Source organism: Gambusia affinis, linkage group LG09 (genome assembly GCF_019740435.1).
Source record: "Gambusia affinis linkage group LG09, SWU_Gaff_1.0, whole genome shotgun sequence".
NCBI classification, from domain to species: Eukaryota; Metazoa; Chordata; class Actinopteri; order Cyprinodontiformes; family Poeciliidae; genus Gambusia; species Gambusia affinis.
In genome coordinates this window covers 12,335,685-12,357,910 of record NC_057876.1, presented here as the reverse complement: position 1 = coordinate 12,357,910, position 22,226 = coordinate 12,335,685, and the positions used below count along the sequence as shown (strand labels likewise).

Sequence of the window (22,226 nt, the reverse complement as noted above, 5' to 3'; positions counted from 1 at the left end):
AACCACCCAGCTTTCAGATGCAATCAAAAGGAAATTAATTTTATTCTTTCTAATTTGTATTATATTATTGAATATTGTCAAGAAGTCCACTAATTACTTTTTGGGTATGTGCAAGATCCATATCAAATCTGTCGAAGAGGAAATTTGGTTAGAACAAAAATTATTATTGGCTATTCATCCTGTTTAAAGTAAATAGCCATAAGCAATTAATTAACTTATCTGAAACAATGCCGACAGAACATAGCAGAATAATGTCTGTGTTTATAAGGAAAGAAAAAAAAAAACACAGAAGTTATAAAACTTAGTCTCCTATGATACAGAGCAATGAGGAAGCACTTGGTTCAGGACGGGATTTTGAATAAAGACAACATGTTTCTTCTTCAATTATCCAAATTGGGGGTAAATTTTAGTGCAAAGGCAATCAGCATACACAGTGTAGTCAGTGCTCATCGTTTTTACCATCAACTATCCTGTGAAATCAATAGGACACCCGACAACTGCTTGTATGTTCTAGTATTTTTGGATATACAGGAGACGCTTAGTATTACCAATACTAAAAAACACAAGCAATATCATAAACTAATACAAACTGAAGAGAAGACCTTTAAAAATGTTCTGTAAAATATATAAATATATAAAGTATAAAGTAGGAAACACAGGAGATTTGTAAAATCACAAGGCTGCTAACACCCCATAAATGTATATTACATCAGACATACATCAGATATTTAATATTATTTTTTGAAGGAGGCTTATTGTATTTAAACTTGATATGGTTGGTTTGGTGTTCAGGAATATTGTAATGGTTTTTGAGGCTGGTAAGGGATTTAAATATGTCTCAAAAATATTTTTCAATTCACTGAGTGGAAGACAGTTAAAAAAAAAAAAAAAAGAAATGATGAAACTTTGAAGCAGCAGCTAAAATGTCCAGGTCTGGGCACTGGAGCAAATTCTCTTTAAATACAGATTACAATATACTAAAAAAATAATTGTCCAAAGAACCTAACATGTCTTCACAGCACATAGAGTCCATAACCAGGAGGGAGGAAATGTTTGGCATAAAACCAAATATGGCATTCCATAAATAGATCCTCAAATCAACTCTGAAGCATGGGGATGGAAGAGTCGTTGTTTGGGATGGACCCAACAGCATGACAATTACCCAAAACACACCAGTAAACCCACCAAGAACTGGCCAAGGAGTAAGAAACAGAAAATTCTGGACTAGCCCAGATCTCGATGTCATTGCAGATACTGGATAAGGAGTAGAAGAAGCTTTTCACTAGAGACATGTCAGAAGAATGGTGTAAGACTAAGATTCAGTGATTTTGGAATAGAATATTATTACTTTTCTCTTTGTTATAATACACATTTTTATTGATATCTTTCTAAGAATTTATTATGGAGTGTGTGGTCCTTACTTTTCTGTCTATTTCTTTGCACTTTCTGCACTATACATTGGCCTCTCAATCCCCCAGTGAGCTGACTGCATGGAGGGTGTGCTGCACCCGAAAGCAGGAGAGGGGAAATAGAAAGATTTTATCTTAGTGGAGTTTAATTAGCAGAAGAAGACTAACTTACAAAATAAAGGGTAACGCAACGGAACAAAACAAGGAGAGAGAAGGAAATGACTGAAAAGAGTAAGGGGTATAAACGTAGAGGACAATTTCACTTCAGTTTTACTGTTGGACCTTCTGATCATCATCACACTAAAAGTTGCCAAGCCCGCTTTTACAATCCTGTTTTCTCCTTTTTTCTCTCTCTCTCTTTCCCTTTTACACACACACACACACACACATCCTCCCGGTGACCCTTCATTGCTTACACATCCCACAGCTAATCAATAGCAGAGACGCTGATCATTCCTGCTGACTAATGAGAAGTCAAACTGGAACAAACAGCTGCGTAGGACTACACAAATAAGCATGCAAAAATCAATTTCACATTTTAAACCGTTCATGTTGCGTTTGCTGTCAATAAAACAATCACAAATTCACAAGCTGTTGGTTATAGTGCCTGCATGTCATAAGCTATCATTTGGCTTTAGCTGAGAATACTGTTAAGGGTCTGTTATTGGAAAAACACTGCAGAGAATAAAATGTTTTAGTTGACAATACGTTATTTCACCCCAAATGATGCAGTCAGAGGCTACAAATTCCTCTTGCAACAATGTGAGAGGGTTGTTTATTGCACCTTCTCACTCTGGAGGACAATGCTGGGATTCATTGGGATAAAACTGGGTTCAGGAAGCAGTTTCACACACAAGCTGACCACCATAAAGGTCCTGAATTAGGATTTTTGAGATTTACTCTCTTTCTATTAATCAAAAGTATCGTAACTCTGTCTGAACAAAAATACTGTAACACAGTATCTTTTAAACCTCTGCAGGTTTGGGCTGTAACCACAAGTTGGCGCTAGAATAAGTAAACAATTACAGTAATAATGAGAGTGTTTATCTAAAATTCAGTACAAATAGCTTTAAGGAAATTTTAAAACTGTTTCAAATGTAGTAAATACATATTTACAGATTAGCCATTTTGACTAAGTTTTTGTTATTTTGGAACAAAACGGTCAAAAATGTTAGTCTCCAGAAGAAAAAAGTTGGTAGAGACTTATCCCAAAAAAGTTTGCAGCTGATTGTTTTTAATCTAAAATGTGAAACCAGCGTGAATACTTAAGCAAGGTGCTATGCTTCATTATTCATATGACCTTCTGTTGTACCACACTGAGTCTTTTTATAAATTTTTCGAGACAGTTTTTCCTTTTTGGAGGGTAAATAAACAAAATAGTTCGATTCACAGCTCAATTCCTAACAGGTTATTTCAGCTTGCCTTTGTTTTTTGTTAATTTGCTGTGTTAAAAAATGCAACAAAGGCCCTCTAAATCAAGGCAACTATTTACCATGGGGAGGACAAGGGGGAGTTAATGCGCCTTTTGCGCAACACTTTATTTGTTCAATTAGGCAACCTCTTCTGGTGGGAAAAGGGGTGTTCCCGTATGTCACTACCAGCATAAAGGCAGCTAAGTTGTTCAGGTCTAGCTATAAAATCGCGAAGGTATTGCAACAAATAATAATTTTGTCCTGAAAACGCAAAAAAATAATTTGCATCGCAACATACAAATTTGTTTAACTGAATTGCATGGTTAAAATAATGAAGAGTCTTTGTGCTGTGCGTCATGCGCACTCTGTCGGCTCGCTTTGGGTACGTTTGGTCACTTTGTGGCAGCGCTGTGAGTGGGAGAGGAGGAGAGGAGGCAGGAGATGACTGCCACAGCCCTCACTTCTCCACAGAACCCCCGTGAATGTGGAGGTAGAGGGATTGCCTGCGAACAGATCGGCTGCGCAATGGACTAACGTGGACTCATGGTTCGGCACTTTTTTAAAAAAATTATGCGGACGTAGGGAAGTTTGAGCACTTGCTCAAGAGTAGCTACAGACTCTTTAGTTAAAGTGATAGAAAGCCTGCTATGGAGCACGTCGTGACTCAAAATGAGTTTGAGCACTGACGATGTAACAAACTTGTGGAAAAATGGTTCCTCGGACCTCGAGTGGAACTCTATGCAGGTCAACTCCACCAACATCTCCAGGACGAACCACACCGCGTTCGGCGAGCTGGACCTCACCCGCGCCGCCCTGCTCGGCTTGGTCCTGGGGGCTTTCATCGTTTTTGCCATCGTGGGCAACATCCTCGTCATTCTGTCCGTGGTGTGCAACAGGCACCTGCGGACCCCCACCAACTACTTCATCCTTAACCTGGCCATGGCCGACCTGCTGCTGGGGACAACGGTGCTGCCGGTTTCTGCCACCCTGGAGATCCTGGACTATTGGGTGTTCGGCCGGATCTTCTGTGACATCTGGGCTGCGCTGGACGTGCTGTGCTGTACGGCGTCCATCATGAGCCTGTGCGTAATATCCATCGACCGCTACATCGGAGTGAGCCACCCGCTGCAGTACCCGGGTATTGTGACGGAGAAGCGGGCTCTGCTGGCCATGCTCGGGGTCTGGGTGCTCTCGGTGGTCATCTCCATCGGACCTCTGTTCGGCTGGAAGCAGCCGCCGGCGCCGGACGACACGGTGTGCCTCATCACAGAAGAGCCGTTTTACGCGCTCTTCTCCTCTCTCGGCTCCTTCTACATCCCGCTCGCCGTCATCCTGGCCATGTACTGCCGCGTTTACATCGTGGCCAAGAGGACCACGAAGAACCTGGAGGCGGGCGTGATGCGGGAGAGGATGAACACCAGCGAGCTGACCCTCAGGATCCACAAGGGCTCTCAGGTGCACGAGGACCCCTGCGCACCGGGCACCGGAAAAGGCCGTGGGCACCAGGCCAAGAGTTCCCTCACTGTGAAGCTCCTGAAATTTTCCCGGGAGAAGAAGGCAGCTAAAACTTTGGGAGTTGTTGTCGGAATGTTCGTCCTATGTTGGTTGCCTTTCTTTCTGGCCCTGCCTATAGGTAGGTTCAGCAGATCACATCTGACAAAGCGCTCTATTATACTCTGTTATGATGACAGGTATGTTATAGTCATTTGCAAAAAATATTGCCACAATCCCGAACATCCTCTAATTTAGAAACGTTACAAAAATATGAAAACAGGGACAATCTTAGTGCTCAGAGTAACAAACGTAGAAATGTCCAAATTAAGCACATGCAAGTGTATCCCAAGAAACCAGAATATCATCAAAAGTGCATTTCAGTAACTAGATTCAAATAGTAAAACTCAGAGGTTACATATACATTCATACATTACATAATTATGAATTCAAGTGGAAGCTTACTGTTTACACAATGAGATGTCCAAATATATTATTGGAAAATTAAGTGGAAGAAAAAAGTCTTTAGAGGCAGGGAACTCCGCACTGAGGCAGTGATTTATGTTAAAAGAGCCCAAACAAGTATTAAAAGCACAAACTGTACTTAAACCAATATCTCTGTATTATTATTTTTTTAAATGTTCTTCAGCAATATTCTAATTTATTACAAATGTTTTCCCATAATCCCACTGCTTTCTGATCAGCAGGTCTGAAAAAATCAGATTTCCCCCCTCCATATTGCAAGCATCAGGACTTAGATTTCTCACTATTTGCAGTCCATATATACGCATAAACCAGCAGCATGTACTTACATGTATTTTTTTTGCTCAGCACCATAAAATCAAATTGGGAGTCATTTGATGCTGTAGTGCATAAATATGTTTAATATTATAACAATAACTAATCATTTTAAGCCAGAGAAACAGCCTTACTCGTGCATCTCTAGTTGTCTATAGGAGGAGTTGCAGGCGAAGACGACAGACAGCAGCTTTGTTGAGACTTAATATTTCTACCGACTGTGGGACACGATCCACAAACTCTGAGTCTTTATGAGATTTTACTCGTTTATTTTAGGGACTGTAATAAGTAATGAAACACTTAGGAATTTGAGGAGGAATTCCTGCTGAACTTATCCAAACAATTCCTGTTATCTTTTGCTGTATTTCCTCTCTGTTAGTTAATCCGGTTGTGTCCTCCGATCCGCTCAGTTTTCGTCAATCTTGCCGAGAATCCATGATGTGACAGACACTAACGGGTCTGTTTCAGAAACTGCAGATGGAGTTGAGCAATGTAAGAAAGGAAAAATGCGGTGAGCAGGTCACAAAACCTCCAAGTCTTTCTACATATTTATGAATTGGATAGAAAAGGACCAACCTTTACTTTATTTTTTGAATATAGGACGTGGCATGAGTTTGTATTTATTCCATTTTAATCTAAAACAGCTGCACACATCCAACAGCACTAACTCCTAACAAGTCACCTAATGACAAAAATACTAACCTAATTCTCTGTCTGTGTGTATGAAACTGCGGATAAAAAGCCAACTCTGGAGGACCTGCAGAGATTATTCATGCCCTCCACACATCTGGATTTTATGGAATACTGGAAAGAGAAATGCAAGAAAGTTAAAAGAAAGCCACAAGAAGTCCCATTTTAAGCTTGTCACAAGCCATGTAGGGGACACAGCAAACATGTTGAAGAAGATTCTGTAAAACTTTTGGCTTGCAAATAACTATGTGGAGGAAAAATGGTAATATACAACACCCAGAACACACCACCGCCATGATGAAACATGGTGGTGGCAGCATTATACTGTTGGATTTTTTTTTTCATTGAGCAGGGGCAGGGAAGCCATCAGAGTTAAGGGAAGATGGATAGAGATAAATAGAGGAAAATCCAGAGACAGAACCTTATGGGAGTTTATTTGGTGAGCTGAATAAAAGTGTATACTTTTAATATGTAAGAAATAAATGAATAAATGCCACTGTGCAACATTTGGTTATAAATAATTATCAATAAGTGCCAAGGAAAATTGTTAATTGCAATCACAGTGAATGAGTCAGATATTATCAATTTATATCCAAAATCTCACAGTTTCTGTCAGTTGTTGCTTTCTGACTTGCCTGGTGAGGTTTGGTATTAAATAATACGTGGAATATTAGCAAATTAGCTTTCAAACCTAACAAAGAACTACACGTTCACAGTGATCGAATGGCATTACTGACTCTGATGACAAACCATAGATATCGACTCACAATTTGGCATCTGGATGGCAGGTGTGTTAATAAAATTAGCTACTGCGCTACTTAGCAACCCCTATTAGTCCCACATGTGCCATAAAAGACTGGCAGCCAAACATAAAAAAGCAAATCACAATAGAATAAAACAAATTGTTTCCATCCTAAGGGTTCTTCTTGGAGCATCTTGAGATACAGTCTCTGGCTACACACACAGCAGGCCACACTCTGGATCAAAAGTGTCTTCGAAGATCCAGTTTTTTACTCGGCCAGCAAGACGTCCATGTGTGTCTACCACTATCAGCTTTTGGGAGCAAAAGCAAAAGAGAGCCGACATCGCTGCAGGCTAAGTTTTGCAGCTCCATAAGATCATTGGGATTCCTGCTGTGATTGCACCTTCCTGGAAGTTGTCGCAAAAATAGCTTAATACTGTATATTCTGGGATTCATTATTGTTATATTCCCGTTTGTTTAGTAATTATTCTCCATGTGGCTCAGTTAGATTCCAGACACCATGTTTCATTTTCCTTCCACTTTATAACTTGGCACTACCTTGTGTTGACCTACCACATAAAATTCCAAAGAAATATATAAAAATTAGTGGTTGTACTGTCACAAAATGTGTTACGCACTTGTTTCATTTTCAAGGCACTGCATTACTGCTTCTGTGGAGATTTGCCTCTGTGTGTGTTTGTCTGGTGTGGTCAGATGAGAGCGTGTGTATGCCTCAGGCTTTGAGCCTCATAGCCTCAAAGATGGAGAGATTGTAGCTCAAAGGTATTCTTGGTGAGATGCTGCAGATTTAGGAGCCTTGAAAGTGTAGAGAAGGGTCAGCCGGAAGGCCCCATTTATGTAACACCATGGCATTAACTGCCAAGGAGCCCCTCTCCCCTCCCAATGCTGCGGTCTTCTCCATGTGAGGCATACTGATACACTGAGACAAAGCACTATGCCTCTTTACTTAATGCAGATTTAAAGTAGACAAGTTCAAGTCTTTCCTGGCAGGAAAGTCGTTACAATTCATCTTCATTGGACGCTCTCTGCCATAGCTGAATCTTTTAGAAGGTGCACACTTTCCTTTTTTTTTTTTTCCATTTTAGTTACTGTTTTTCTCTCTGACTGTGCACCTCGGGTCTCTGGTGAGACTTTGGTCTGAATTAAAATTCTCCAAGTCCGATAGGATCTCAGGCAGCACTCTTCTCCTGTTGCTCCCTGAGCGTTTGTTAGCTTCCACCCACAGAGTGGGATTTCCGTTTTCACACGTTATTAACCCAGCTTTCTTCAGCTGCATGCTGTCACCGATAGGCGATGTGTGCCGATGGGGGTTCCAGCTTGCAGAGTGCGTGTGTGTGTGTGTGTGTGTGTGTGTGAGGGACAGGGAGGGTGATTGCCATACATGAAATGCATGGGTTGAATGTGTGTTTGTGTTTTTCTCTCAGGATTTTATCTGTGAGGCTGGACATGGTTGCCTCTTGTCCATCTCTGTAGATTTCTAGACTGCACAGATGAAAGTAAGGCTGCGTGCTTCCAGACAGAGCTACCGTGACCTTAGGTCTGAAAGGTCACAACCCCTGAGTGCCGCTTGACAAACTATGCGGTCCCCCTCTCCCCTTCCTCCCCCGTCATTACTGATCTACCCCGTCTGGCTCAGATTTTGTAAATACCATGGGTTATTGAACATAAATGGCAAGCAGACAACCAGGGTTGACTAATTTGTTCTGAGTTTTAAATTTCTGCGCTGCCTTTTACGCTTTCAACTTGAATCAAATTATGTCAAGATTGTAAGAAAATAGATCAAAGTTTTCTTATAATGTTAGCGGTATTCCAAGCCTTCAACTACTGATCAAAAGCAGCCACAAAAAAACTCAATCAGTGGATTTAACATTGGGTCACATCACATTCCTGTATCTTAGTACGCAAAAGAAAATACTGTATATCAAAAATCTAATTACAGCAATGGAGAGGAATTATATGAGAGTAAAACTAAATTTGCTTGTTTAAAACTCCGGTCACTTAACATTTTTCTTTTTTGCTGTATAGTCCACAAGGTTTTACTCTGCTGTTTGGCATGCCATGTCAGATTATCCTCAAGAGCCTTTAAACATGTTTATATACTCCTTGATATTAGATCACCGGCATTAAGAAATTATTTCAAAACATAAAATAAACATTGCAAATTGAATAAGAAAATTTCTCACAATAATTTCGTTTTTGAATTATTTCAAAATAATAGAAATAATTGAAAATAATAAAGCTTTAGAGTCAGTGGTTCAAGGTAAATGCTTTGCTCTGAAGGTCAGAAGCAGTTTTACACACAAAATGTGTTAATTACCTAGCAGACTGCTGTGATCTACTTTTAGATTTATGTTCTTTAAAGTATTGGCAAGAAATATTTTCTTTTAGATTAACCTTCAAAACTATTGAGGACGAGGCTGAAATTAAGAAAAATCCTTATTAAACTTTATGTTAAAGTGTAATTGTTTTATATTTTTATTTCCATTTCATTCTTTTGGTTCAGGCAACACTATTAATAGCTTTAAAAGAAAAGTGCTTTACATTTCTTAGCAATAAATGTTGTGTCTACTTTGCTACAGCTACCAATCTTCAGCATCTCCATCCATTTCTATGAATGTTTAGATCCTTTATATTCAAACTTTCCCACATTTTGTATTACAGCAAAAATGTAAATATTACATATTTGTTGCATATATTTTTATTCAGTTTCCCTGAGTCAATAATTTTGAGAACCACCTCATGTTGCAGTTACAGCTAAATGCTCATACCAGCGTTGCTCATATAGAGACAGAAGATTTTTCCCCAATTCTTCGGTGCAAAACAGATCAAGTTGTCTGGAGAGATTCTGTGAACAATAAGTTTCAAGTATTTGGAACATTTTTCTGTTGGATTCAGGTCTGGACTTTGACTAAGTTATTCTAAGCCATTAAAGGGCTTTTTATCTAACATTTCCATTGTGTCTCTGGCTGTGTGTTTGGGGTCGCTGACCTGCTGAAGCAGAAGCCAGTCTCAGGTCTTCTGCCGTCTCTAACAGGCTTTTTTTGAAGCACTGCCCTCGATTTAGTTCAATTCATCTTCATCAGGTATTTGTTGAAGAAAATGCTTCTGACAGCATGATGTTGCCACCACTTTTTTTGAGGTGTAAAGACAGATTTTGTCCTCTCTTCGATAAACGATAGATTTGTGAAGTGCATGACTTACAGTTGTCCTGTCATCAGATTTGCCAGCCTGATATGTGACTCTCTGCCAGAGACCTCTTGGCTGATTCCCTGATTAATGCTCTCCTTTTGTGTGATCTGTCAGTTTAGATGAACTGCTGTGTCTTTTTAGGCTCGTGTTGTCACAATCTCTTTCCATTTTTTGATAGTGCTTTGAACTGTGCTCAGTGAGTTGCTCAAAGCTTTGGATAATGTTTTATAATCTAACTCTGTTTTGAACCTCTCTCCCCTGACCTTTCCACTGAGTTCTTTAGTGCTCATGAAGCCGTTTCTGCACTAACGTTTTCTAATGTCCATCAGAGGCCTTTGTAGTTTAACTTGATTTATACAGAGATGATATTACACACAATGGACTCTAATTTTGGGATTTCTGAAGGCAATTGATCATAATATTTAGAGAGAAAATTGTAAAGGTGTCCGAATGCAACATGCATTTTGGATTTTTAAAAACTTACCAGCAGCACTCATTTTCCACCTCCTGCTGGCCAAGAAATTTCATCCTCTTTCATCTTTATTTTCCAACCAACATCTGAGCAGTTTCTCATCTTTTTTTAAAAAAGCACAAGTTCAGTCTGCCAATTTTTTACCAGCGATTTCCTATTTTTCTAACTTTCCTCTATTCATTTTAAAATTTTTGGTACGAGGCCATATCACTTCTGACATTCAGCCAACAAGTGTTTCTCAAAGGAGCAAAAAATAGTTTTTTTTAATCGAGCTATCAGAAGCTGAGTTAGGTGGCCTTGTAAGCATAAAAACACAGATTTCCATCTGAGTTCCCATTGTTTATTATGCCATTATTTCTAAATACAGCTCTATTCAGTTCTAGTTAAGATAAAAATGGAACCAAGATTTTTTATACTGTAGATGTATACTATTTACTGGTCTTACTTTGTTTTAAACCCTTATTTTTGCCCAGATCAGTTCAGGACTAGCCTCATGTTAAACAGTTGGGGATTTTTTCTGAAAAACACACATTCATATCATCATGGTAAACATTATTTATTTTTTTTACGTTTATTTCAGTAAGGATATAATGAGCATTCTTAAAGTACATTACCAGATTTTAAAAAACTCTTCACAAATTCTACAAATTTCTTGAATTGCATAAATTACTTTAATGCTTTAAATAAAATTTAAAGAAAGTTATATTAAAATACAAGATTTACACAATTTAAGCAATCGGTTAGGATCAAGTGAGGATACATGCGTGAATACTAGTACAAACATTTTAATTAATCATTAAGGTCATGACGACTGGGTCTAGTTTTCACTCAACTGCCTGCTTGTGCTGTGTACATATTCTGTACTATATCGTACTTTTAAAAAATCATAACAGGCGACACTCCTTTAGTATCCATGCTTTAACTTTCCTAACAGCCACCTTTCTCCCATGCAACCAAAGCCATACGGAGGAATGTCAGAGACCACAGAAACAGGTTAGGGAGGGGCATTTGAACTGGCAGACTAGTGAGGATATAGGAAAAGATGAATGCAAGATGAATGAAAACTTGCTCCAGAGCATCTTGACCTCATGCATCATACAGCAGGATGGATTTCCTCCAGATGGGACTGATGGGAAGATGGATGGGGCTAAAGGACAAGCTGGAAAAAAAACCTGCTAGTGGCTGAAGCAAACTGGAAACTTCTTATCCAACAGGATAAGAACCAAATGCATCCAACCAGATCTACAATGGGATGATTTCGATGAAGTCAATCCCAGACCTAAACCTGGGTGATGCTCTCCAGCCAAACTCCATCTGAGCTTTAACTATTTCGTAAAAAAGATTTTTGTCAATCTTCCAACAACATCTAAACAACTTAAGGTGTTTAGAAAAAGCGGGAGAAAAAACAATATTTGGACAGCAGTCCTGCACTACTTTATGTTGGTCTGTTGTCTATAACAGTCAACAACATGCATGGAAGGTTGTCAGTAGACTAAAAGTGGAAAGCATGAAAGAAAAATGTATCTCCATCAAGAACAGCTCAGTTTTGGCGTGCTGTGGTGGCGTAGGGGACAGCGCGACCCACATTTGGAGGCCTTGAATCCTCGACGTCGATTCCTGGACCCGGCGACATTTGCCGCATGTCGTCCCGCCTCTCCCTCCCCCTTTCCTGTCAGCCTACTGTCATATAAGGGACACTAGAGCCCACAAAAAAGATCCCCTGGTGGGGAGAAAAACAAAAAAAAAGAAGAACAGCTCAGTTTACAGACATGGAACAATTTACTATGACTTGAAACTCTAAAGCTTCATGATGTCCATTAATTAATTAATACACCCCGTTAAACTCTGCCCTCACTACCCTAAGAGTTTTATAGATTATACTCAATTTGCAGAACAGAGACCCATCAGTGGAGACATTTGTCATGCATCTCAATGTTCCCGCCCCCCTGTCTTTCTCAGACAAAGAGGAATGATCAGTGGGCTGCATGTGTTACATCCTAACACATATTTTCATGGTTTAACAGCCAGAGCGAGCACAAATATCCTGCGAAGGCGCCGTAAACTGTGCCGTCCAAATGCGAAATGTGGCAGAAACCAGCACTCGCGTATCCTCCTTTATGAGAATGTGAAATTTATGTTTCTTTTTCTGTGCATTTTTCATTGAGCTGATGATCAGCTGTGCACCAGGGTAACCGATGGGATTTTTTTTTAGAAGAGGAAAAATAATGAGAGGGTAGCATGTCAAAGCGATGTATGAAAAAGGTGGCAGAGAAGAGCAGTAGGGTCTGTGGGGCAGGAGGAAGGTGAAGGCAAGGGGTCTCTGGGTTGTCAGTGTGATTTCCTAAAAATATCCCAACACTGCGGTTTGACTGAAAGCTCTGTGTTAGGGCCGTAGTGCTTTCAATCTGAGTCACATTAATCATGTTTATAGGTGTTATGAAACAGGATTTGTGAGTTTCAGAGGGAGAAGTTTGTGTGCGTGTGTTTTTGCATTTCTCACTTTGCAAGGCCCATTTTTCCAACAAGTACTACGTGTGAGGACCCACAGGTCCTTATGGGCTCAAAGCCAGGGGCCCAATAAGAAGAAGTTCTGTTTTTAGATTATAGTTTAGCTTTAAGGTTGAGGGGTGAATTGAATTTAGGTTACGTTTAGGGTATAGAAATTAATGAAAATGAAAGGAAGTCATTGCAGAGCTTTTGTGAGGATAGAAAGACATACTCTGTGTGTGGTTGCGTGTGTGTGTGTGTGTGTGTGTGCTTCACATGGCAGAGAATAGGCATCGCTCCTTCCAATTAGTGAGAATAACAGGATGCAGAGTTTTGTTAAGATGTTCCTGTGTTTCGGAGTGAGATGTGTGTGTGTGCCTGTCCTCAGGAAGGAGGTGCGAGCGGTCTTCTTAACAGAAGAACCCAAGACCACCACCCACATCAAACCTCCCGCAGTTATCTGCTGTATATTTATACCATTGTCTCACAGCTCAAGCCCATCGCATCCTCCTATACTATAGGCTCTGAACATAAACAGTCCTGAAAGAACAAAAATGGAGCGAGTTCACATGGAACTTAAACAAACAAATATGTTCCCAATGTGGCTACAGGCCACTCCGCCGTTATCCTGTGTTTCCTACCCTTCATTCCCCATGCTTGTGTAATGGAGATCCATGAACGTGACGGCCTTGGCCCACCTCTTTATTCTTTATAGAGGCCAAGATTTTTATTAGCTCCTCCCAGGAGGAAGGTAGCATGTCTGTGTTTGTCACAGGCCATCAGAAAGGCTTTTAAATGAAGTGAGGATTCAGAGTGCCTCGCTTTGCTTCCATCTAATAGGTCGGTTCCCTGGATTTGAGTCTCAATACTTCTGCTCTATAATGCAAGCTGTAACAGAAAAATGTTTCATTATTTGTTGCCTTAAGCAGCAGATTAACACGTAGTCTTATCTAGAGGCCCAGAAAACTGCAAGAAGTACAGAAGTATAGAATCTGATATTATGCTTTTTCCGGGTCTGGATGAGCAAAGAAAAACACATTTGGCATTAATACCAATTTTATATCTGTTCTACTATCCATCCATTCATCCTTTGGATTTTCTTTTAGCTATAGAAGCCTGGATATGTTATAAAATGTTTCAATAATGTTTCCAGTAATATTTCCAGTTTTTTTTCAGTCTGATCCGTCAAAACTGATGGTCCTTAATAAGGTTATGAAGTAGACACATTTGTTAAAGTGTTTTAAGTAAACTTAATGCTTTTGAGTACATTTAAGGCTTCAAACATGAATTCTTACTTGAAAAATAGGGTGGGATTTATTTTTAGTCAATTTGTAGTTTATAATCAAACAGCAAATGAAGGAATTAACAGGATACAGAGTTTTGCATCCTGTTAAAACTGGATTAAGAGCTTATGTTTTTGGATCAAATCATAAGCTCTTAACGACCATTGGATTTTTGTTTTGCTAAACTCAAGACAATGTGCATCAAAGGACATGCTGTTAGTTGATGCTTTGGACGTTTAATGCATTTACTTAACAGAAGAATAAAAGTTTAAACATTTTGTTAAGAAACAGGTCTTCTTTAATTATCACTTCGGGTACAACTTTTCTTTTAAAAACTCATTAGTCTCTCATAAAAAATGCCAGATGTCTGATGGATGTTTTACTCCATCTGTAATAAATCGAGATCTTAACTTTGGCTTAGTTGTTCCCGTAATGTCAGTGTTTTTTTCTGGAAGGTAGCAGTAAATTGCTCTTAGGAGTACGTGTGTTTGATGGCTGTCCACTCTGAACAGCATTAAATGGAGGAGTTTATCGCTACACTTCTCGTAGTTCTGACTGGTCTTTTGCCGACTATTGTGGAAAAAAAACAACCCCTCAACACAAGGCTATCTCCTTGTTTAGCTGTAGAAAGAACACTGATGTGATGATGCTCAGTTACATAGCTTAGGACAAAAGTTAGACTAATTTGAATTTCACAATGTTAAATGAATACGTTTCTCATAGTACCGAAGTCGTACCAAAATGCAATCCAGGCCTGTTCAGTACACTACAGTTGTAGCTGCACACATTCCCTTCCTGAGTGTTCCCATATCTCTACAAACCCTGATTGTTTCTGAATGTTGGTTTTTATCACCATTATGTTGTGAGTTACCATCCTGACAGTCAAACCATTTGCTTCCCTGATTGCACTTTTGGCTTGAAGGCCAGATTTAGGAAGACAAAAGCTGCCGTGTTCCAGAAATCTTTCATCCCTCCCCAAAAAATCTGCACCTTCACGCAATCCTATCTGGCAGAACAAATCCCCCTTGATCTCATTGCCTTGCTGATGCAGTGCTGGTGTTTAGTTTGAAATGCATCACAAACCATGAAAACTGATGTAAACAAGTGTCTGCCTTCAAATAACGTCTAGAAAATTTGATCAGGCACAGATACACAATGCGCCAAACGTCTATTTTTTGTGTGTGTCATAGTAGAAATAGTTATGACTATCAGATTGCTTGGTCTGAATTTTGAGAACATTTGTTTCGCAGTTTGTTTAGTATGGAACTTCCATAGTCAAGCTCCAATTTCTTGTCAAAAATGTCCGACAGAATAGCAAAAACTTTGGACTAATAGTTAGAAAGCTGAGGACAAAGCCAGATAGTGTGGATCAAATAAATGTGATTTTTTATTTTCTTTTTTTTAATGGGGAGCTTATTTTGTTAATCACTGTTAAATTATTTACTTTATGATTCATAAAGGTGTCTAAGTTGCTAAAGTGGTCTGAAAAGTTGCTAATTATTGCGACAAAGTGCCAAGTTGGCAACAGAGCTTCTTTCGTTCCGACCACAGCCAGGCCCACTCCTCTTCTCATCCCCACGCTTGGCCGAGGCTCTCAGTGTCTTTTGGCTCCGACCTCTTAGTCGGAATCTTTTGAATACTTGTCAGGGGCGCGGTTTTGCTTTCACAGGGGCGTGATTTAACATCCAACTCTATTCTGGCCGGTGTCGTCCCAAGGTAGTTATCCTAGTAAATAACTTTGTTGTGGTTTTTATTTTTGATACATTAACTTCAGCAAAATAAAATAGAATAAACTACTAGCTTTATTTTATATGTGTGTATTATTTTTTGTTGTTGTTTTGTCTTATTTTCAGCTCTAATGACTTATTTAACAGCGGTCAGACCGGACAGCGGGTTGTGAATCAGAGTGAAGACTGGCCAACAGGCTGGAACTCGATCCTGTGACAGCCACGTCTAGGACCAAGGCCTCAGTATATGGGTCACAAGTTTTAGTCCAACTCCACTGCAGCGCACTCTGCAGAATATCTTAAATATTTTATTTGTGCTGTCATAAACTGGGAGTTTAGCAATCTGACTTAAGCTCCTTTGGGCTGGTAGGAGTTCCATGTTTAAGTGATAAAAAAAATAATTTGCTCTGTAGTTGTTTGGGTCATTTGGCTCCCTTTCACGCCTCATTAGAACCACTAAAGGCGAATTTTTGTTAATTTCCTGCCTAGTTGGGTAAACGAGAAGCTAAATGGTTGTAGCCGACGCAGCAGTCTGGAAAAACTGATCTCTGAAATCAGACATTAAATGCTCTTAAGTACCAAAGAGAAAAGTTTCCTTTAACACTTGATCCTTTAGGGATTGTGACGAAAGCACTCATCACCACCAGAATTCTTCAGGATCTGATGCCTAAATTGAGATGGATAAAGACAGGCTCTCTCTGCAGAGGCATACCCTGTTTCCCAGTCATCCTCGTCACTCACACAGTCATGCAGTCACATTTAAGTGGGTTTCCAGAAAGGGAAAAAAAATAAATCATGTGAAAATACCAGCTGCTTAGAAAAGCCACTGGCAGCTCAGGAGGGCAAGACAACTCTATCTGGTTCATCTAAGCCTCAGAAACACTCAAGGTAGAGATTTTATTTTGTTTATGGGATTATCATTCAGAAGAATAGTAAGTATGTGTATGCAGACCCCTCACCTACATCATTCAACATGTGGCAGTGAAATATAAAACATGCAGTGCTCTAAGGAATCATTCAAGCCCTCTTTCTGATGTTCCTATAAAAGTCAAACCGAGATGCCTCCACCCGTCTGTCATACATTACCAGAACTAATTTCACACTTGAAATCCTGAAATTACGATGCATCTTCAGCCTCTCCGGGAACCTGATATTAATGTAAGAACGTGGGTCGCTTTAATTTAAGAACTCTTCACATCTGCCTGCATGCGAACACAATGTCTTTCTTTTGTTTCACGCTAATCCTGCTCTTGCTGTGCGTATTAATGGACTTTTTTTCCATCTACTTCCTCTCATCTCCTCCGCACTCTTGTCTGTTATTCTCGCCTATTAAATCTCAACCACATCTGGGCAGCGAGTATCATCAAGTGTAGATTGATACAAGTGCAGAAGTCATTAATTTTTAAACATTATAAGTTTCAATACGTTACGCTCAGGTCTTCCTGAGCGTTACACGCAACATTAATCTGTTAGTTTGTGTATGGAAGGCAGAAGTGTGTTGCTGCCCTTTATGCTTCATAACCTCTCCGTAAAACCTACCATTTCATTTAACGATTCCATCTCAAAGAAATTAAACTCTCCCACAGAATTAAAGACGAATCCAAGATTCCATCAATCTTTGTACTTTTTAAAAATATTTTACAATGTTTTATTTAGATGAGCACATAACCCGTTTCTAAAAGGTACTTCTAATCATAAAATCTGTCTTTTGATGGTTAATGATTGGTAGCGGTGATGTTTTGATTCACTCTGTGCAAAACGTTTTAATCAATGCTGCCACCTGCTGGATAAATATGGAACATTCCTAAACATGAAACCAAGAGTTACACGCAGTCCAGTTATGTTTTTGTCCTACTTACTAAGTTATGTTTTCTCATATTAACAGTTTCTGTTATTCCCCAGTCAAATTAATTATTCACTCAACTTATCTTTTTTAACAATTCTTCCTTTTCACTTTCTGATAGATAAATTGCGCTGCGTCTTCACCTATAGCTTTACTTACATCACCACAGACTCGCGTTAGAATTGTAGTAATAAACCGAATCACACAAAACTGACTACTAAAAAATGTGAAACACATATTACATAGATAAGCATGTAATACTTATTTATGAAATCTATATTGCATACTCAGATATTACATACATCTATATTACACACATAGATATGTATGTAATATGGATTGATATATTTTAAATCTTATTTTGAGAAAAATGGTTTACAGTTGATAAAAACCCAAAATTATTTATTTAATTTTTTTAGAAAAAATACTTATACATGAAACCAACAAAAATAATTTAATGCAGAAAAATTACCATACAGAAATGTACAGAGATCTGCTGTACAGTTCTTCCACTAATAATTGATAATTTATCAATGGGGCGGCAAACTGCAGATTAGCATGGAGCTCTGTTAGTGTGTAATAAAAATCAAGGTTATTTGAAATTTTGAATTTTAAAATAAATGAGCCATATCCTCTACCTCATTTTGATTTGTCTGCTAAAGTGAGACAAGTGCAGAGAAAACTGAGCAACCTGCTCAGCCTGTCTTAACTAAAAGAATCTGAGACGTGACCGGTTTAGTTTAGCTGGACAAATATGATCAAAAGAAAGAGGAACTGAGACTGCCTGCTGGATGCCTGGTATCATAAAAAGCAGAACCACATATTTCTATAATTACATTTTGTCATTTGCAATAATCTAGGCTCAGCATATTCAGTCAAAGAGGCTTAGAATAAAAGTTCTTCCCCCATTTAATTGCGTAATTTTTAGCACAAACAATTTCTAAAGTTAATCCCTGGACTCTTCTTTCTTAAGCACTTTATCAAAAAACGTTTGAAGTTTTTGGTTTATTTATTTTTCTGAAAGCAACAACATTCTTAGGGATTTTTTTTTTTTTTTTTTATAAATATAATCATGCTGTAAAGTTTATGTTTAGTTTAACAACCTAAAGCCTTGTTAGAGTGATTTATCTGAACTGGAAGAGGACAATTTGACCATAATTCACTGAGCACAAAACCGTGTTGCAGCTCTGATTTTATCACCAAGTGTCCAGAAGCAAGGGACTGGCCGGATGCATTTAAGACCAATAAAAACAGAATGTTTATGTTGAATAACCAAAACACTGAGTTATTATTTATTTTGGGGTTCTTTTAGATGAAAAGATTGGCCTGTAGAGAATAAGATTTACTGTACAAAATAGTCTGCTGTTTTCCACTTATCCATCTCCTTTTATCCGTTGTCCTCAGGGTCCTTTAATGTGCATCTGCGGCCACCTGATACCCTCTTCAAAGTCATCTTCTGGCTGGGCTACTTCAACAGCTGCCTGAATCCCATCATCTACCCCTGTTACAGCCGCGAGTTCAAGCTGGCCTTCATCCGGATCCTGAGGTGCCACTGCCACCAGCAGAAACGCCCCGGCTGGAGAACGTACAACTACCGCTCCTCCACCTTCCGCTGCTCTGGAAACTCACGGAAGAGCTCAATGGATCACACCTCCAGCTGGCTGAACGGGAGTCAGCGCACCCTGCCGTCGTCTGCCAGCCCCAGCCCCAGCTACCTGAACCAGGGCCTCCCACCGTGTCCAGAGGGAGAAACGTTGTACATTTGGGGAGCCACCACCTCAGCGCCCTCCACACCCAACCTGCTGCCTGGCAGCCCCGCAGACTGTGAGCAGGGAGGCGTGAGAGGCGACAGCAGAGAGGGGAAACGGGCAGAGGGGACCGCTGGAGGTGCGTTTTCCTTCTCCTTTGGGAACATTAAAGACAAGCGAGGGCTCAACAGGGACATCGTCATGCCTGATGACAAGGTGTGACTGCAGGCAGCTTCTGATTTACAGATTAGTGGAGTACACGCTTTGCAGGTTTCACTGTACATGGCCTGTGTTGCTTCTTCCGTCAGTGGCATGTCTTCAGTGATCAGTTTGTGGAGCTGATCCCTTCATTTCCGTGTTTGCAATTGGTGAAAGGTTTCTCTCAGTGAGCAGTGACCAGTAAGATGTTCAAATATACCTGTTTTTTTTTCTGCCCTGTTTGGATCAAAAAGAGAACTGCATGTTGTTTTAGATGTACTTTGGAGAAACATAAGCTAAATCATTTCAAACATTTTTAGCTTTGACTCATATTTCCTGTAAAAAAAAGAAAAGAAAAAAAGACTGAACCTGATTTGTAAAATCAAAGCAACTTCTTGTAAAACAAAGAGCGGCCAGGCATTAGACGACCTTTCTGTTGCAGTTGTCTGATATTGTGGTATTTTGTGAAAATAAAATATTGTGTGTATTTCTCTGCTGTGCGCACAATCTTCAAATATACTGTGTGTGTTTGTAGAAATGTGATGGAAAAAAATAAAATATAAAATTCCAATTTGATGTGCAACAACTTAATTTCTCTGTTGGAGAAAACGCTACAATGTTTGCTGTAATGGATGTTAAACTGAACCTCAAGTATTAGAGGGGGGGGAAAAAATTGGCTTGGACAAAATTCCTAAACCATCAGACTTGTGGGGTGACTAATGCAATTTTTACTTTTATCAAGTTTGGAGAAGTTATTTTGTCATTTAAAGACTGAAGATGATGTAGCAGACACTCCTACTTAAAGGTAACATCAACCTTCACAATTTTTGGCAGCCTGGTAAATATTTTTTAAAGTGTGAGCGTAAATTTATGTCATCACAAATACATTCTGAAACTAAAATATCAGAGTTTCTTCTGAACAAAGAAGAAACTTAGTTCAGAAGAACATAAGAATTACTTATATTCCAAGTTTAAATTAAACTTAGAATATAAATCTGTAGTCAAATACAAAAAGCTAGAAGAGGGAGAAAATACAAATTCTCTTTGAAAGAGACATTTTTGCCAAACTGGTCAAACGATACACTAACAGACTTGAAGGTGTACTGCAAAGGAAAATGGCTCTTTAAATAATTCTTTAATAATCCTTTATAAAATATAGATCCCTTTCTTTCCACTTAGACCTTATCAGTGTCACAAACATTATTTTAAATGCATTCTGTATTGTAAACAGGAAGTCACTGGAGAGTTGTTAACAATGCCGTTTCTGTTTCTGAAGTTCCTGTCAAAGGTCGGGATGCAGAACTCTGAACCAACAGAGCGAATCAACAGCTAAAGATGCAACTCAGGGAGGAACATGGTTGTATTTAACACACCAGAGACAGAAAAAATGTGCAAAAGGTGATTTGTAATGGAGCTAGAAAAATTATTTACAATATACACAGGATAAACTTCCATTAAATAACTGGTTCGATTTTCCATTAACCACAAATATCTCCAAATAACTTGATGATTAAATTCATTCAAAAAATTTCCGCATGCTGATAAGGATTCCACACAAGTAGTAATAGTCCAGTTCTGTTTAACCAGTTACCAATCCAAGAATCAAAAGACTGGATCAGGTTTAGATCAGTTTTTTTTAAATTCCAGACCTCACACCCCCATACTTTGCATGTTCTAGGATGTGTTTCCCCTCTGCCCCACACCTAGATTCAATCTGTGGGTGATTAACAACCTTCTGCAGTACTTGACTGCTGCAGAAGGTTGTTAATTAGCTGTTCTGGAATAGAAGCGTATCATAATAAAAAATTAAAAAACAAGTGACTTAAAATGATTTAAAGCCCCCTTGCAGCAGCTAGCCCTAAACATACTTATCCACCACATGCTCTCCCAGACCAAACACTCAAATCCCATTAAATCTTGCAGGATTTCATATTTGGGCCAAGAGTGGTGGACAGAACAAAAAAAATAATACAAAGGGACCGTGACCTAAATTATTAAAATGTCTTGGCTGCCTCAAAATAACCTGGGTTATAATAGGCACAAAACAATACAGTTATTTTTCAATAAACACAGTTAAGAGAAAAGTAATATTGCCAAACTTACCACAAAAATACTCGGAGTAGAATTCAAACTTGAAGCCGGTTGCAAACAAGCCAGCAGCTAAGTGGCTGTACGGTTGGGACAAACCACTAGTTCCAGTCCTTGTATTGACTTGCAGACGCTTTTGTGTCAACACAAACGTGCAAACAGTCAGTAATAATATTTACATACAAGAAAATGTACTGTGCTTAATTTAAAACGTGATAAATCCCTGGTAGGGGATGGGAAACAGCGTACTTGGATTCGAATTTGATAACCAGTTTTTTCACAACCCTGGTCCTCAAGTCAAATTGACCTGCATGTTTTCAGGTGACTGCAAATCAGCAAAACCCTGTTTATCAGCCATCAATTGAAATCATGTGTGCTGAATTAGGGGAATGCCTGAAACTTGCAGGACAGTGAGGACCAGTGTTGAACAACACTGGATTAAACGTTGACATTTCAATTATTAGAATTCAACCACAAAACTCAGAATTCAGTGTTGAACTACCATTACTTGCTATCTGGGATCTAATAAGCAAATATTTATCAAACAAACATAACCAATGTTATCAGAGTATGAGAGTATGTTTGACTAAAAGTGAGACTTAAAGTGGCCTTAAAGTCTCAGTTAACA

At 39.1% G+C, this 22,226-nt stretch overlaps 2 protein-coding genes across 10 annotated transcripts in view; one reads left to right on the top strand and one right to left on the bottom strand.

The window, feature by feature from the left end:
* The window catches only part of LOC122837395 (hepatitis A virus cellular receptor 1 homolog), a 72,137-nt gene that overhangs the window by 49,801 nt on the left and 110 nt on the right, over nucleotides 1–22,226 (bottom strand). For 2 of the 9 annotated variants that reach the window (XM_044127733.1, XM_044127732.1), the window contains exon 1: nucleotides 21,614–22,151. The gene's annotated coding sequence lies outside the window, so the exon portion shown is untranslated. Of the gene's footprint in view, nucleotides 1–21,613; nucleotides 22,159–22,226 lie in introns of those variants that run through there. The other 7 variants (XM_044127725.1, XR_006371770.1, XM_044127726.1 and 4 more) reach the window with 7 other exon arrangements.
* On the top strand, nucleotides 2,779–19,748 carry LOC122837394 (alpha-1A adrenergic receptor-like). Its single transcript, XM_044127724.1, has 2 exons — nucleotides 2,779–4,454; nucleotides 18,969–19,748. The coding sequence occupies exons 1-2, from the start codon at nucleotides 3,491–3,493 to the stop codon at nucleotides 19,532–19,534; spliced, it is 1,530 nt and encodes a 509-aa protein (XP_043983659.1). The 5' UTR covers nucleotides 2,779–3,490; the 3' UTR covers nucleotides 19,535–19,748.